This window comes from Brachyhypopomus gauderio, chromosome 7, assembly GCF_052324685.1.
Source record: "Brachyhypopomus gauderio isolate BG-103 chromosome 7, BGAUD_0.2, whole genome shotgun sequence".
Lineage (NCBI taxonomy): Eukaryota > Metazoa > Chordata > Actinopteri > Gymnotiformes > Hypopomidae > Brachyhypopomus > Brachyhypopomus gauderio.
Window position 1 is genome coordinate 5,469,987 of NC_135217.1, and position 17,453 is coordinate 5,487,439.

A 17,453-nucleotide genomic window follows, 5' to 3' on the forward strand; every position below is an offset into this window, starting at 1 on the left:
GAGTGTTAAACGTGAATCAAAAGTTAGTGGAGTAAATCACCGCTGACTGGCGAAATGTACTTAAAAAAATCTATTGAATCTGCTTCTCGGTATGAGTGCTAACGTTTTGAAACATGGCTGTCTGTCCGTCCACTGTTGGTCTGCTGTCCTAAAGCAAGTTTATCGCTTCCTCTCTCAAACACACAGCCCACGTTCCTGCTCTCATCCCCATCTCCTTTATGATTCACTCCTTGTTGCCAGTGTTTTACTTGAAGTATTTTTCATTTTCAATAAAAAAAAGAAAAACCGTCCTTGACTCCGTCGTTTCAGCGTCTTTGGCTCACTTTCCTACAGTTATTCGAGTCGGGCGCACAGGAGAAAACCGCGCGCGCGTGATCGGGCTGCCCGATCACCGTGACGCGCGCGCTAAGGCCGCGGCGGCGCGTGCGATCTCTCCGGTTTAATCGGTGTCCCGGCTGAATGCTGAAGTGCTCGGCGGCCAAAAGCAACCGCCTCACGGCTTGGAGAGAGAATGTACGCCATCTCCTTCATGACGGTGCTTGATGCACTGGGTGTATCGGATAGAAACAGTTAAACTTTAGCAAAAATCTCAAATTTTAGGACTGTTCCACTTGCGTGATAAAAATGTAAGTAGAAAGTGAACTGTTTATGGTGTGTATAAGGTCTGTTTTTGGTCTGGTGGCCCCTGGTCACGGCAGGCTACACCATATTTATGTTCATTTCACGCATAATTATAGGCGCGAGCCCTCCTCCACCCCCTTGAGTGTTCGACAGATGGTAGTTGTTTTTAGGGCTTCATGTGCGACTGGAAGTTCACAGGTCACTAAGCCCTAACGTAGTTACACCTGAGTACATTTGCTTAGAAAGTGTGTAATTGACGTGACTGGACAGGTATGGACCACGTGGTTACTTAGCAACAAGGGGAGATGTCTGGGTTGCTAAGAAACAGCCGTGGTACTCCTCGTCGACAAACGCGGGATGCGCACGTGTTGGAACAGCCCCAAAGAGTTAAAAGAGGAAAAACTTGAAATCAGCGCAAAAAAACCCCACGCACATTGTTCAATTAATGCAACATATCAGTCAACAGATCACACGCACAACTGGAAAATTCATAGAGTTGCGGCACACAGCGTATCGACGCGACCTCCATCCAAACATCTCCCCGTTTCGGTGCACGAGACCGTCGTCATTCTCCTAATGCCTGCCGCACATATTTGTATGTCTCGCTCGTAGCGAAGACTCTGGGCTTTTACGCACATTCGACGGCGTGGGTGGTGGTGGGGGCTCGTTGGCCACCATACGTCCATCTGCCGCAACTCGTAGAGTGAAGACCTGCGCTTTTTAAGTCAATTAGCCTGTAGCGACAAGCGCGCACTAGTCCAATGGAGAGCAAGGTCGCCGGCACAGTCGCGTGACGAAGGAGGTCCTGTTGCGCGCACACGTCCCCTCCTCCCAGTAACGCGCGATCTGACGGGCATTTAGACCTGTTTTGTATGAGGGCTGCTCCGCGCGACACAGGAGGATGTACCTTCAGGACAGCTGCGGCAACCATCTGGAATACCCATGCACTGGGAGACGACCAGGAGACGAAAAGTCGTGAAAACTCCGTCTGTCTGCCTGATCGATTGCGCAGGGGGTCGGTTGCCTACTCCGCTTCCTCGTCGCTCAGACCCGAGCTCCTTACCTGCGGTCAAGGTACAGTAAAAAGAAAAAAAAACAAAACAGTTGTCCCTTTAGACATTGATAAAATGTTTTAAGATATCTATCGTGATGCTCCGTAAACAATAACAAAATGATGAACGATAATATTGTTTTTTTCACTCAAGGGTAAAAAATTAAATGTTACAATTATCATATAGTTACAGCTTGGGGATGTGTGCTGTGCCTGTGTCATGATAAACATCTCTTTTATATAAGGACGAACGAATTGTGTGTGTGTGTGTGTGTGTGTGTGTCTTGTCAGATTTAATGTCTGTGTATCTGTCATGCAACTTACAGTGTACTATTCCTGTGTGTGAGTAGGCGTTTGCAGAGGGCTGTTTTATATGGGGCAGTGGGACATTTTTTACAATTTTTTTGTTTCCCTTTAATTCCTGCGGCCCCCCACAGAAGTACACATGTGCAGACGTTCTGGTAACTACAGTACGGCACAATTCTGTGGATTATGATACAGTCTGTATGCTGTGACATTAATGTGCGAGGATACCAGCAGGTTTCCGATGCAGTTCTCGATTTGTGGGGCTGATTTCTGCCTAATTCATGTGAAAACTGCACGACCACACATCTCATTTGTTAATGTAAGCATGGCTAAGGATTTGTTTGGTTAGGCAAATGAGGCACATTGACGCAAGTCATCAACACAATTTCGGAGAGTGTTTTGTTAATTCAGCATGAGTTTGCGTTGTTTATGTGAAGCTGTGTTTTTATGCTTCAGTATTCTGTACAATCACGTTCGTTCTCATTCACGGTAGGTGTTTTTGTTTATTTATTTGTTTATCTATCTGTTTATTGTGGATCGTGGGTGGCGTGGGGGGCCAGCCTTCCCTCGCTGCTCTGTCGTGGCTGGCACTAACTCTCGCCCACCCACACGGGCCTTTCTCCAGGGTCTCAGGTGCGGTTGTCCTATGAATGGGGCTGCTCCCTGCCCAGCTCAGCTCCTCGTGCCCCAGTCTTGGACTATGCGGTGCCCTGGTGCCCCCCTGAATGCACTGGCCAGCGGTTTGCGAGGGCAGAGAGGGTGGCACGGGCCACCGAGGGCGAGGCGGAGGCGGCGGGATGCCACCGCCCTTCCGGATCGCCGTGCTGGGCGCTCGGGGCGTGGGCAAGACGGCCATAGTGCAGCGCTTCCTCCACGATGACTACAGCGAGGCGTCCGGGTCGGGCCGGGGCCGGCGCGTGCACCTGTCCGCCGCCGTGCTCAACGGCCACGTGCACGACCTGCAGATCACGGACTACCCCACCATCAACAGCTTCCCCGACAGCTCCCTGCAGGTAGATCCGGTCGGCTCTGTTCACCACCTGCTGCTTCTGTGGCTCTGTGTGTCTGCAGTCACAGCTGCACACGCTCTACCCTCTCAATTATTTAATGTGCAAAAGAGGTTCAAGAGTCTCACCAAGGAAAGGGAAATACAGCTGAATATACAGTATTTATTTTCTATTACTATTCCTTTACTTTCTGTTTACCGATTACATTTTGGATCCTTTCTGGCATAATTGACCCTCTACAGTTATCATTAAGACATGAATTTAGACAAAATGCCCCACACAGGGCAGTGTAGATGTAAAGTGGTATTAGATGTGACTTTGTGACAATGATAAAGAAGACAGTACCTCTGCTAGTACAAGAAAGGAGTAATTGTGAAATCAAAGAGCTGCATGAACCATATTTATACAATTGAGAACAATGTACAATACCACATTTCAAAAAGTGGGAATCATGTGGTCTCCTTCATTTACAGAATGCAAACTAATTAAACAAACCTTTTATTAAGGGTTGCGTTTGAAGACGACCAATCACAGAGAGCCGAGATCAATTTACAGCGGTTGGTTGAAAGTACAATCATCTCTGCTCTCATTAGTTGGCAGGAACGCTTCCTCCCCGTTGGTTCACAGGGCAGCTAGCCAATCAAGGGCAGTTTTAGTGCATGTATGGAACTGGGCAGAGAAGCCTAGGGAATTTTGACCAAATTAATCCAATTTGCATGCATGGTAAGGCATCATAATTAGGTGGTATATTTTGAATGAAATGTTCAGATCAGTGATGATGTGGTTATTGTTGGGAAAACGCTTGTTCGATCAGTATCGGGGTCAGGAAGTAAGGCTCACCATGCAAGTAAATGCAGAATCCACCTCAGGATACAAAACAGGGTTGAGGTCAGGTTTGTTTGTTTGTGGTTTTGACTTGAATGATTTTGATTCAGTGTGTGTGTGTGTGTCACACTGCTTTGCATAAATTTGCTAGCAGTCACCATCTGCATACATGTGCCCACTGGTGCAACTTCCAACAAGCTATGGTCAATTTGATAACTAGTACAGGCCACTGATTCAGAACACAGGCTTTAGCTCAGTAAATGTGCAATGGATCTAGGCCATTTCTCTTCTATAGTGATAATAACAAGACTTGCCAAACCGTAACCTGAACCAAAAAACCATAGATTAGCATAAGACAGCATGGAAGTGAAAACCCCTTAAGACACGTTGCATTTTTCCATTGCTGTCTGTTCGCCATGTCTTCTCTGCACAGTGTAGTCTGCCAGTGTTGTGAGCGAGAACAGCACGAAGCCTTAAACAGATTTATGTACCGAGGGAAAATGACCCTATCCTTGAGAATGAACGAGCTGCGGTTTTTCGCGCTACTGATCTGCCGTGTCTTTCTGAAAACAGTGGGCTACGTTTTATATACGCTTACAATGTTCTTAGAGACACACACACCCGAGGGGAGCACTAAAAAGTTTGTGAGACCTACTCGCATTAATGCGTGTTGCTGTCTCGGTGATAATGAGTCATCAGACATTTGTTGACGAGACTCCTCTAACAACTCACATAGTGGAGGGATTCTCTCCCTTTTTTTACCACATGCTTGGAGCTCTCGTGTTTGCAGTTTGAACGACAGAAGCAAAAGCAAGCAAATCAATGGTACTCAATAATGAACTTGCACAAATTCGTTCGCACCTCAGCGTGATGTGAATGGCGCATCAGACTCGTTTGCAGCCCCTCGCCTCGTTTCTCAGCGTGCCGCTCTCTGACACGGGGCCGTTCGCACGCGGATGGGAGGCGCACGCGGCAGAAAGATTCCCCGGCCACGCGCGAGGCCTTTGTGCTTGTTCCCTTTCATGTTTTGGGGAAAGGAAATCATGCCAGAGGCGTCAAAAAGCAGTGCATGGGTTAAAGGTGTTTCCGCGTCTTTTGTTGGCGACCCAGTACCAAATACTCTGAACTGCTTGTGCTATTCATTTATGTAGTGCTCATTAAAATCGTGTGTTGTGGTTAGCAGGCTTCACCTTGTGTGTGTGCCGTTGTTTTTCAGGAATGGTCTGACATTTGCTGTCGAGGCATTCGCAGCGCCCACGTCTACATCCTGGTTTATGACATCTGCTGCTTCGACAGCTTCGAGTATGTTAAGACCATGCGCCAGCAGATCTTGGAGACCCGGTACGTGCAATGCAGAGAACAACGCCACCGCACTCATCCGTTTGTGTTCGTGTTCACTTCCATCAGTTCTTGCCCTCGTCTTGTGTTTCGGATTGCACTGTTCTTTCACTCCAGCGCTGCGTTTTCTGGTCGCCACTTCGTCTCGCTGTCTCTCTCGTTCTTGACCCTGCCTTGATATCTACTGCACTTCCACTAGGCCTAATAAATGGCGTCTCCTCGAAACCACCCCTCCTTTACGCGTGTGCACCATTTGAAACCGCTCCGTTTCTCTCGCTTCTATTCACCCTGATTGCCAAGGTCGTGTACCGCCGTCTCCATCGCCTCTTGACGAACCTCACACCCGCCGCCCCAGACAATACTCTTTTTAATGCGATACATAATAGACGAATGCAAATCGATTCGAAATTGGCCAGCAAAAAGCGCCTGTGGACACATCACTGATGCGGCGTCGTGTCTCGCTCCTTCCCCTAAATGAGCGCTAATTGCTGGGTGTCCTGCCGTCTAATTAGTACAGGCCGAGGAACATGGCCCGCTGTAGCACCGTTCCGTTACAGTACACGTGGACGGATTGCGTGTTACTCCGACACTGATTGATTCTAGGTGATGGCATCAGCTGTCGTGCGCCAAAGACGGTGCGGTGAAGGAGGCAACCTTAGTGACAAACATTCATGTTTTATCGACCTCGGCTCCAAGTCCTCCATGGCGCACATCCCTGCCTCTCCCTCACACAACAGCTACGTGACTGGGGCTGTAGCTGCTCCACAGGGCCGCTTACAGCTGGTTAAACCGGCCCACGGGGGGAGTCAGCCGGCAGCTTCTCGTCTGATTGGACAGTTTCTGTTTGAGTGAGAAAGTATGACAGTTAATTCAACAGCAACAAGTCATTCGGAGTCCGTCATTTCTCCCAAGCTGTTGTTTTGCCATAAATCTTCCATCGGGCTTGTTTGCATGAAGCTGTCTGGGATTGCACCTAACACCTGTTTCTGTCTCGTCTGTATGAAATCAACATTCTTTGTAATTTGAAAAACGAACTGTCGTAATTAATCCAATGTTTATACCGGCGCATGTGCTTGGCGCTGATTGAGTTCCAGTTTGCCTCCGGATTATAAACTAGACCTACTCATTTTGGAAGTGGGCCGAGATAGTCTAATTCACTTACATTATGGATACAGATCTGACAGCAAACATCTCTGCCAAGGCCATATTCCTAATCTCATTCTCACCAGTGGTAAAATTGCCATTGTTGCTGACAACGACAAGGTGATGAGTGTGTAGAGATTAGTTGCTGGGTCTGTCACAGCAGAGAATAACTAGACCTGAAGCCCACGGCTGCTCTAATGCCTCTCTGCTCGCCGAGATCATTCACACCCCGAGGAGATGCGACAGCACAGCACAAAGGGAAGTTTGCGAGTTGCTAATGGAATCTAAACCACCTTTAAAGAGAAGATGCCCTGTCACACACGCAGACGGAGAGCTGGATGATTTAGACAAATGAGCTTTTAACGACCGTGTCATTAATGAAATAGTTCACTGAAGCCACTTTCATCTAAACATTTTGCTCAAAAATTGTCAGAATAAATGAACATTTTCTTTTTTTTTTGGGGGGGGGGGGGGTCGTCATAGCCATCTCATCGTCTGTGAAAGAGATCAGAACAGACACAAAGGCCGTGCTCCTCTGTTTGGAGTTTATAGGTCGACTCTCCGCTCCCGCTATAAAGGACTTGTCTCCGTGACGTCTCATCGCTCTGCTAACCCGGTTTTGCTGATAAAGGAAGCGTATAGGAGATGAGTCTAAAAAAAACCCCGACAGACTGGCTTATATAGCTATGTCTAAAAATGTCATTTTCATGTAGCCCTGTTTGCCAGGTTCAGCCTATCTCGAGAACGAGAGCGCGCGGTTCGGAGACTTGAATGGTCTCAATTGTGCGCACTACTTGTTTAGAGCCTAGATTCCTCCACCCTTCTTTCTTTTTCTATATTTATCATTTGATTTTTCCCCTTTCCAGCGCAAACAATGAGCCCGTTCGACGTGTGCGTGTGTTCTGCCTCCGCAGGGTGGTGGGCGCCACGGAGACGCCGATCCTCATCGTGGGCAACAAGCGTGACCTGCAGCGCGGCCGCGTGATCCCGCGCCACAACGTCTCCGACCTGGTGCGCAAGAGCTGGAAGTGCGGATACGTGGAGTGCTCCGCCAAGTTCAACTGGCACGTGCTGCTGCTCTTCGGCGAAGCCCTGCGCAGCGTGGGCTGCGCGCGCTGCAAGCACGTGCACGCCACCATCCGCTTCCAGCGCGCGCTGAGGAGGGAGCGCTGCGCTCTCATGTGAGGCGCGAGGTCGATACGACGCCACAGATTTCGCAGAGAAACCAAAATTGCAGCTGTGATGGTGAGCCCGGTTTGCTTTCTTGCCAAGGAACTACTGACGTGAATTTTTTTCCTCACCGGGAGAAAAGTGTACTGTCTTCGCACAGACGGCTCTTTCATGCCAAGAGGAATCCTCAGATGCTGCCTCTCTAGGAAATATCGCCTCGCCAGCGACCCAAGCCTCAAAACCGTTCAGCTTTAATATCGTACTGTCGAAATGCAAATAACCAGCTAATTCATGCTGGGACTATTCTATCCCACATCTGTTGTTGAGCACGTTTATCGTTTCTTCCATTTCTACTGAAGTGCGTCTGCCTCATTATGGGGTGTGGCTCTGTCACACACGGTCGCAATACACAAGAGCACAACTCAATGTACGTGTATGCTCAGATTTACCGGTTTAGCTTGTCCAGATACAGTTTATCCCTCGTACCGTGTTGTACGCCAAGGCATGAATTACTGTATGTACTAATTTCACAGTCAGGTTGAACATTAGAGCAGGATGCAGGTCATTGATTCATTTCATAATATTCCTGGAACAGGACGTAAATGAATGAGTCGTATAAATGTATGATCCTATAATATGAAACCTAGTTTTAAGTTGACCCATTTTTTTAAATTCTAAATCAGCACAATATTGCCAGATGTGTTCTAACGTGAAATTTAAAATTTACAATTTTACAATCACTTCACATTAATTGCATACATAAAAAAACAAAAGGTTTACATGTGCATGAGTTTTTTTCACCAAAAGGGGGGTGGGTTCATTGCATAAGCAGCTGAGTACTAATGGTGAATAACATCTTGTTTGATGTATGGTGAAATCTCCATATAGGTATTTATGGCCAGTCTTACCATAAATCACCTGGTCCTAATCATTTTTTAAATTTATGATCCCAATGGAAAACGTGCAGTGCACTATGTTTAATATACATGGAAAATCATCCCGTGATAAATTACTTTCTCCTCTTTTGTGAGGATGCACCAACATGGCTCCAATATTTTAAATGAAAAAAGAAAAAAATTGATTCATTTGTAACGAGGTTTAATATTGTACAAATCTTACAACTTGTACTTGAAGGGTAAAAAAATCATGCTGTACTTGTTTGCACTAAAATCGACAATAAATCATCTTGCTGGTATTTGATCATGCTTACAGTCATTAATTTTGCAATCCAATAGGGCATTTAATTTCAGAATGAAAGATTGATTTCTAGTACAATTGCTGGAATGCACAATAAATACATTTTCATTTGAAAGTACGTTAATTGGAAAAAAGCATGGAGAGATGTATTCAAACTATAATCACTGAATTCTTATACAGTAAATTTATGTCATGGCTGTTAATTATGGCAAGTTCAGGAAGAAGAATTTCAATGTGGTTTCAAGGGGTGAAGAGTTTGGCACATAGCTCTAATTTCTTACCTCCGAGATAATCAACAGAGGTCTAAAGTGGTTCTCCTCCTCAGAGAAATTTGAGAATGAGATACAGAGAGAGAGGGAGATGGGGGGGGGGGGGTATGCACAGGGACACAGCTGCTCTGGTGTGACAGACTGCAGTTCTGAGGACACTATAAATAGCTCCAGACTTGTGCCATGAGTTATTTATAAAGCCCACAAACTGCAGCCACAGTCACTACCACGCAAGGTGACTTGCAAACATTATTAAATAAATTCCAGCTAAGAGGCGCGTCCCAGGGGATGCCCGAGTGATGAAACAGGGAGCAGGGCGCGTTTATTCATGACCAGTGGAGGACAAACGAGGAACGTGCATATTTACAATTTAAAAACTCCTAAGCTTTGTTGAATGGAGCTACGAGACAAGTTGACTCTGCTAACTACGTGCATATGTGTGGGTGGGTTGTGCAGAGCATACAGGCGAATGGCAACGCTGCCAGGGTGTTTGTGCGTCTTTAGTACTCTGGCAGGAACACGGCAGAGCTGCACATGCCCGCCCTCCTGCTGCTTTGAGACGGGTCTCTAGGGAGTGAAGCTGTTTTGATAATAGCATAACGTATCAGCTTGAGCGATGCTGAGAATTTGAAATGTGCCATTTCTTTCCCTATTAAAAAAAAAAAAACATGGAAAAAATGTCACTCTGAAGCTTGGTGGTAAAGTACAAGTAGACAATCTTTGCACAGAATGATCTGTGTAGACCTACGGCACGGAGATTAAAGCAGTTAGCTGAGATGTCTGGGAGAGAACTCCTAAATGAAGTTCCTCGCTAGGTAAATGAATATCCAGGGACGTAATATAATGGCTAAAGAAAAACAGCAGAACAAAACTGTTCATCACAACTTCATCATTACGCGAGAGAATAAGAATCATTATACATGATAACATGAAATGATGCACATCCATGAACCATCGATGAACTATCAGTGCTGAAAGCAGTCAGCCATAGGAAGGGTATTGCTATGTAAAAGTCTTTGATAGATATTTTTACCCTTTCTGAGGTTAACCTGTCTAGATTATGAAATGAATGAATTATGAAACCCAGGCTTCACTCTCCTGATCAACTGCCGGTTCCTGTCCTGTTCCTCGGCACGCTGTAGCGTACATAGATATAGGAGAGAAGGTGGGAGATGTCCCTTGGCTGTTCCCGCTGTGAGTTCTGTGAGGACTATCGAGCCCTTTCTGAATGTCAGAGATCGAAGTGCTGTCCGCTGAGTTCTTGGTCTGAATGGCGTCTCCCGTGCGTTGACCTCTATAGAAAACTGGTCTGGGGATCCTGGTAGGTCTCTGGTCAGATCTGTGGTCCCTCCTGGGTTGTATGCAGGGCCTCAGTTTCAGTTTATAGATGGATGGCACTCTCTCCGGCTTCTTTAAGGACCGCTTCTGACTATAAGTCAAGGCTTGAGCTTTTTCTGGCTTGTCAGTGCCAGAGTTTAATGAGTCATCTTGGATCAAACCCACCCCCACCAGTCTCTTCCTTTCTGTCGCCTTGGAAGGTTCAGTGGACTCTCTGGAATCCATACCGGAGGGACAGGAACTGACTTTAGAGGGTTTGGAAACACTCGACTGGCTTAAGTTAGTCTTGGTCTGACTTTCTTGCTTCCTTGCTCTGAGTGGTCTGGATGGAGCGCTCTCAGCACAAATCATCTCAAGCTGAATCCTCTCGTTTGTGCATTCACTGGTTATCACCTGACTGTTCCCATTTGGGGCATTGGCAGGTCTAAAAGATACACAGGGACACGGACTCTGGTTTGCAGCCGATAACACATGATCAGATTTATGGTTTTCTTTTGTCTCAGGATAAAGATGATGTTGGCTGTTTCCAGAATCGCTGTCGTCGGAGTCCGTGCCGAGCTGTTGCAGATTGGTCAGGATCTCCTCCTCGAGACTCTGATACATGACGGCCTCTTGGGCTGCACTAATAGGAGGAGGAGTGAAGAGATAACTACCTTCCATCTCTCCTTGTCTACCCCGTATGTCCACTTCACAGTCAGGCCGAGACCGCCGAACAGCAGTGGCAGTAGAGTTTGACGGACCTACATGGATAGGAGAGTTGGGTACAGTGTGAGCTGGAATGCTCGGGTACTTCATCCTGCTGTTGTGTGAGGAAGATCTTTGTAGATTTGTTCCATTTCCATCGATCACAGGTGTAATATGGGTGGAATGGTGTGTAGAGCCAGCCAGTTGGTCTTCACCAGCAGCTGTGGGGCATCTGTAGTGTAGGTCCCCTGATACAACGCCCATTAGCTCATGCCCATTAAGAGGGCACGAAGCACAAGGACTCTTTATAGCCTTCCCAGCATTCGGAAACTCTTGGATGCTAATGGTTGGGGGCTGGTGATTTGCTGAACTGTTTCTGTTGGTATTAAGACTCTGAACTGGTGTGATGCACTGTAAAGGCCTGACTGATACCAAACCAGCTGGCTTCTCTGGGCCACCCTGTATCTCCTGGCTGTTCTTTGGCCCAGCTGTGGCATTTTGTCTCAGCTTGGAGACAAACTGTGATTTGGTCCAGGTTTGTTCCAGCCTCTGGTCTGTGCTTTGTTGGCCTTGAAGAGAAGTGGGGCTGTGGGCCCTCTGGACGACTAGAGTCATGCCGGTGCACTCAGGCTGTGGTGGAGTAGAGAGGCGGGCTGTCCGTGGAAGACTGCTGGTGAGGCGTGGAGTGGGTGATCCCCGAGTGGCTTTGCGGCCCGTCCTGCTGGTGGATTTAATCGCTGTGTCATCCTGACTCTGAGAATAGGTCAGACTGAAGGGCTTCTGCCTCAGTCTGAAAAGTGATCCACATAGCTAGATCAGCCTCCGGAGGTCAGTTGTACTGTAAAGCTGCTTTAAGATCACATGCACCAAACCTTCCCTACATAATTAGCTGTTATGTCTGCAGTGTTTTTATAGTTATTTAGAGCTGGGAATACTAGTGGATGACTAAGCAACACTATAAAGCGTATTCCATTAGAACATAGTGGTTCAAACAAAGTGGATTCAGACTTCAAATGACAAAACAGCAATCCTTGCTAACAATTTAAATACCACGGCAGAGACTTTCACACTGAACTCCCTTAGCACCAGCTGCTATCACAGACGTCCAGCACTACTCTACTGAGACTCCCGACATACAAGTCTGCACAGTCATTGCCTGACAAATAGGTGTACAATTTCAATTTTGCTTATATATGTATTTCAGCATAAACATGTATCATTTAAAGCTGCTTTTAGGAACTTTAAAATGAATCTAAATGCTAAACTGCTTGGTGGAAAACCATGCAAATGATCTGTAAAGCCATGGTGTTAAAAACACAAGGGCATCTCAGGACAGCAAAAATACAAATCACTATATAACCTTGTAATGCTCAAGTAAATCAGTTCCCTAATCATCAGTTAACATGCATCAATGCAAGAATACAATGTCTATAATTTTTATTCCATTACTTGTTACATTACATTAGTCATTACAATGTGCGCAGATAGGTTAACTATCGTGACATAACTAGCGTGAATTATTACTTTTGCACACTTGTAATCAACGTTTTAGATGCCTGATTACAAAATATTATTATGCTACAAATTATACAGTGACAGCTGGGTGTTGACTCTTTCCCACGGAAATATTTTAAAAATTAACAATTACAGGTAAGAAGGATGTGTATTTATGTTTTGACTCCCCACCTCCAAAACAGCTGTTTTTACCTCTTTGAATTATGGGGGGTTGACCCCTCCCAATCCCCCATAATTCAAACCATGATGTTTCCTGCATCCTGCTTGACTTTAAATTCCTTGAAATGGTAGCAGGAAGAAAATGGAGCACTGCAGTTAGAGGGCTAGGCACCTATGTATATTTTAAGTACCTTCTAAACCCCATCCTGCCCCCTAACAAACACACAAGACATGAATGAGTCATGAATGACACACACTACCATGTAGCTACCTTTACCATTCTGTTATACTCCATACTCTAGTACAGTACTAGTACTAAAGCAATAATCTTTACTCAAACTAACCCGTAGAAGCCAGAAGCTGAAGTGAGTTGGTGACTATTTTTCCGTAGCCTCCTACCTCAGAGATTCTTTCTGTAATTAACTAGTTAAACATTAGGCACTACCGCTGGTCATTATAAGGCTGATGGATGGGAACGGTAACGATGATTCAGTCATCATCCTCATCGTTTCATGGCAACACCGTTCTTGTCCAGGCACTCTAAGCTCCTTGACGATATTATGGTGATGTGATGGGAGAGTTCGATATATCATGACTGATTAAGCGCTTTTGCCCACGCGTGATTTGACGGAGGATGAGGAGGGGGCAGATGATGGAGACAGAGTGTGTCTACAATGATCTGTGTTGCTCTCCCTTGTCACGCACACCCAGAGTTTTCTGAGCGACTTGCTTAACTGTTGTCTGACTCATTAGGCCACGAGACACGGGCTAGGCAGGATGCCTGGAGACTTTAATGGATTTGTCACTAAGACAGCCTTTGGTACTTGGATATCACCACCAATACGGGCGTTCTGGAACGTGACTTGATTTGTGCAGCAGACAGCAACATACCTTCATTATCCTAATATGTCTTCATCTGAACTGATAGATCTCACACTGAACACAACGTAGGACGTAGGTGAGGCACTTTCACCTCATCAGACCCTGCTGGGTCTAGACAGCCATTTTTTTAAAGGATTCATTGGTCTCATACGCTGCGTAATATCTGTGGCATTCAGTGACATTCGATAATCGATTTCTTCCCGCTGCTTCATCTAGCAGCCGTGAGAGCTAAGAGACACGTCTACAACACGAGGCTGACCGATGATTTAAAAAACAGAGTAATTAAGAATGAAAATGCGTAAATCAAGGTACTATATCACAAGCATTAAATACTTCTACACTCACTTTAATTATCACTGTAACTTTCATCATAGCATTAATACATAATAAATCATCTGTAATTACAAAGTTTAGAAATTTACAGCCTGAAAAGATGTATTATACAAAACAATGTATATTTTAGACCACTTACTTATTGGGATTGAGGGTGTTCTGGGGCCCTGGGTCTGGAGAGAGGGAGAGTCTGGGTGGGTGCAGTGCACTTTGGGTCCTGCAGGGAGCAGCAGAGGCCCAGAACACGGGCTCCAGGGGTGACTGGGCTCGACTTAGAACCAGAGGGGTCTGGCTATCGGGCCCACAGGGTCTGGATTTGATCTCGTGGATCGGGGTGGCCGTGCGCTGTGCCACCTTATGAGCTGAGAAGGCAGAGAAGCAAGAAAGAAAAAGAATGAGAGAGAGAGAGAGGGGGGGATTCAGAGTTCAGGCACATGTGTTATGTAAGTCATGCAGGACTAAAATGAGGTGCACGTTCAACAAGGCCTCCATTTCTATGGTTAAATGTTTCCCTGGTAGCTAAACATAGGCCACGCGTGTAATCTGTTCTCTCGGCAGACTTTGAAAGCACATTTTTGAAGAACGCTCATGTGCAGGGGCTATATTCCATGCAGCCACTTCTCCAAAAATGTGCTTTTTGGTGTTTGTTGCCTGAAAGCTGTGTCTGACAGACATCTTACTGCATTAGTGCCACTCCAGGGTATGAGTTTGGAAAGGCAAACATGAAGGTGAACTACTAGAGTTCCACTTAGTTGCCATCCTTGAAGAGGACAAGCTTGGAGTGATTCCTCTCTTACAGGAGATCTGTGGCATTAAGCATCAAAAGCATTAAGCAAGAATCAATAATGGAAATAAAGAGAGTGGAGGTGGAAGGATGCTGGTCTACAGGTGCTCCCGTTTTATGAAAAGCTGATATATTTACTGCCGTAATTACCCTGGTTTGCCTACCTGGTCTAAAAGGCATCTGTATTCTGACCTATATTCTGGAAACAAAAACAATAACAGGGAAATATTCCAGTTATTCATAAATGCATCTCATGTTGATTTATAGACCTCTATAAGACGAAAGGCATCCTGGGATACGGAATAAGGAACACAGCTAAACCCTTTTGAAAAGCATCATTTATGACATGTACTGGAATGCTCGCAAGGTTAGTGTGTGTGTGTGTGTGTGTGTGTGTGTGTGGTCTCACTGAGAGATGTGCAGCGGCAAGGGTCATGTTTGTCCAGATAATGCTCCAGGGTGTCCCATCCTCCACCCACTCTTACCATCACATGATTTCTTAAGATCTACACACACACACACACACACACACACACACACACACACTTTAATCAAAAACATATTCCAGTATGTTATGCATTCATTTGCTCTCTGGCAAAGTATCAGATCAGTTTAGAAACATATTTACACCATGGACACTGATCTGTGACTATCAAAAATATAGTTATTTATGACAGTGTTTCTAAGAGCACATCTTCATATGTGACATGTTTGTCAAACATACGAAACAAACAGAATGACAACCACTTTGGAAGTAAGTACATAATTTACTAAGCACATACACACACACAGCGAGAGAGAGAGAGAGAGAGAGAGAGAGAGAGAGAGAGAGAGAGAGAGAGAGAGAGAGAGAGAGAGAGAGAGAGAGAGAGAGAGAAGAGATATTGAGGTTTATGTACTCGCACAAATATGAGAGTATTGGAGTCCCCAACTCTGTATTTGCCATCTGATATCTTCACCATGGGAAACTGAGTGGGACAGGTGCAGCGACTTAGCAGATGCTGAACCTGCCCACACACAAGATGAACACACACACACACACACACACACACACACACACAGCCTTTATTGAGGTTCTCCTGCTATGTGCCCCCCTCAGCCAAGTCACTTTAGTTTAATATACCAGGAATTCAATATATCATGAAGTTCAGTATATAGGAAAACGTTAAACGAATGACAATAGAAGCACCGAGCCTAAGTAGTGGGAGTGCTTGATAAGGTTTTGTTCAGCAACAGAATACAACCATCACTCTTTTGACTATGTAAATCGGTCTCCTGATCAGTTTCTGACAGATATTAGGACAAAGTTGTGCCTTGAACCTGCCAGTAAACATTTCATTTGCTTCCCAAACATGTAGGCATAACATGGTTTAACTCAATTTCAATTCAGTGGATTTTGAATATTAACCACAGCATGTCTGAATGCCTATCATTAATGGAATTTCAGTTGACCTTTAAGGTCACTTCGTTTGAATCTTACACAACCCCCAGGCCGTTTGCGCATTACAGATCACATCCACAAGCCGATCACCATGTCATCCAGGCTCTGGGCGTTGGGCAAACGCGTCTGTGGCGCGCGCCGCGCGTGTTCTCGCGCGTCCATCTCCACGCGGAGCTCGTCCTCGATCTCGTGCTCTAGCTGGATGAGCACGGGCGCGGCCATGCCAAAGCGGGAGGCGCGCCGCGCCACCTCCAGTAGACACAGCACCACGCTTTTCTCATTCTTTCTTAGGACGAGGTCTTCTGTCTCGAACATTAAAACATCTGCGGGGGGAGGGAGGAATTTAAGATATTTCTAAGGGAGCACAATCGATTATAGTGTTTTTAGTCATAATCAACTTGGAAAAACTTGTTGATAAAAGATTCGATCGTTAAAATTGGTGTTTTCTGTATACACCAAGCTTAGATGTGTACTACGGTAGCATGAAAAATACTATATTTCAACGAAAGAGGTAACTTCAATTTTTAAAAATTGGCCTTCAGAGCTTCAATTATTCAAACTTATACCACCCTCTAGTGGTCCAATTATGGTAAATATTATTAATTCATGAAACGTTTTAGTAAAATTAACCACACACACTCACTCAATGAACCATTACCTTTAATATTCATCTGACTGCGACACCAGTTGATAAAATTCGATACATTGTCCCGTGCCAGAAATGTCGCGGGTTGTGCAGCGTTCACAAAAGTAACTCCAGACGCAGGAACCTCCACTAGTGTTTCCCCGTGTTTTTTAGAAAAGTCTCCGGCCTCCCGTGTCACGTTGTTGGCGTGGGCACAAAGCAAAGCGCCCGTCTCAAGAACATCCATCATGTTGTCCACGTTGATGTCGACGCCGTACAGTTCATGCCACCACTCTACCAAGTCCTCTTTCATCGCATAAAGATATTCCTCGCTCGAGCCGAAAGGTCTGATGCTCTGATTGGATGCGTGCTGAATTCCAGACATAGCTACAAATATATTGAATTGTCTCCTAAGTCTTGAGTAAATAATGTCTGAAAATGTACATAATTTGTTATCGTGATAGTCAATTTGTTATTGCTTACGTCTACATTTAAAAATCTGGCCACGAGGCTTCTCGTCCTAGCTGAATGTCAGAAAAAAAGTTGGAGACTTGCTAAGCAGGTAGCTACGAACACTTCGAGGCGATAAAAACGATTAATTTGCGGCTACATATTCGATAAGGCTGTAAATATTTCCAAATGCATCGCTCTTGCGTTGCATTAGTTTCTATTGGCTTTATTTTGCAGACTTCTACTCGCCGTTGGCCTTGGTTACCAGACAGCGTCCAATCCCAAACATTTCATTTAACCATTTCAACACCATCA

The 17,453-nt window shown here is 45.5% G+C and overlaps 2 protein-coding genes across 3 annotated transcripts; one reads left to right on the forward strand and one right to left on the reverse strand.

The window, feature by feature from the left end:
- The first annotated feature begins 1,037 nt into the window (after positions 1-1,037).
- rasl10b (RAS like family 10 member B) lies at positions 1,038-8,656 on the forward strand. Of its 2 annotated transcripts, XM_077011149.1 has the most exons (4): positions 1,038-1,695; positions 2,604-2,991; positions 5,027-5,151; positions 7,206-8,656. In XM_077011149.1, the coding sequence occupies exons 2-4, from the start codon at positions 2,704-2,706 to the stop codon at positions 7,474-7,476; spliced, it is 684 nt and encodes a 227-aa protein (XP_076867264.1). In that variant the 5' UTR covers positions 1,038-1,695; positions 2,604-2,703; the 3' UTR covers positions 7,477-8,656. The 2 variants fall into 2 exon arrangements, with proteins under 2 accessions (XP_076867264.1, XP_076867265.1); XM_077011150.1 differs by lacking the exons at positions 1,038-1,695; positions 2,604-2,991 and adding an exon at positions 4,643-4,890.
- On the reverse strand, positions 8,555-17,340 carry gas2l2 (growth arrest specific 2 like 2). The gene is made up of 6 exons (XM_077011143.1): positions 16,722-17,340; positions 16,154-16,386; positions 15,522-15,629; positions 15,032-15,128; positions 13,978-14,200; positions 8,555-11,739 (listed from the first exon to the last, which is right to left on the reverse strand). Exons 1-6 carry the CDS (start codon positions 17,071-17,073, stop codon positions 10,002-10,004), a joined length of 2,751 nt encoding a protein of 916 aa, XP_076867258.1. The 5' UTR covers positions 17,074-17,340; the 3' UTR covers positions 8,555-10,001.
- Positions 17,341-17,453: the final 113 nt, after the last annotated feature.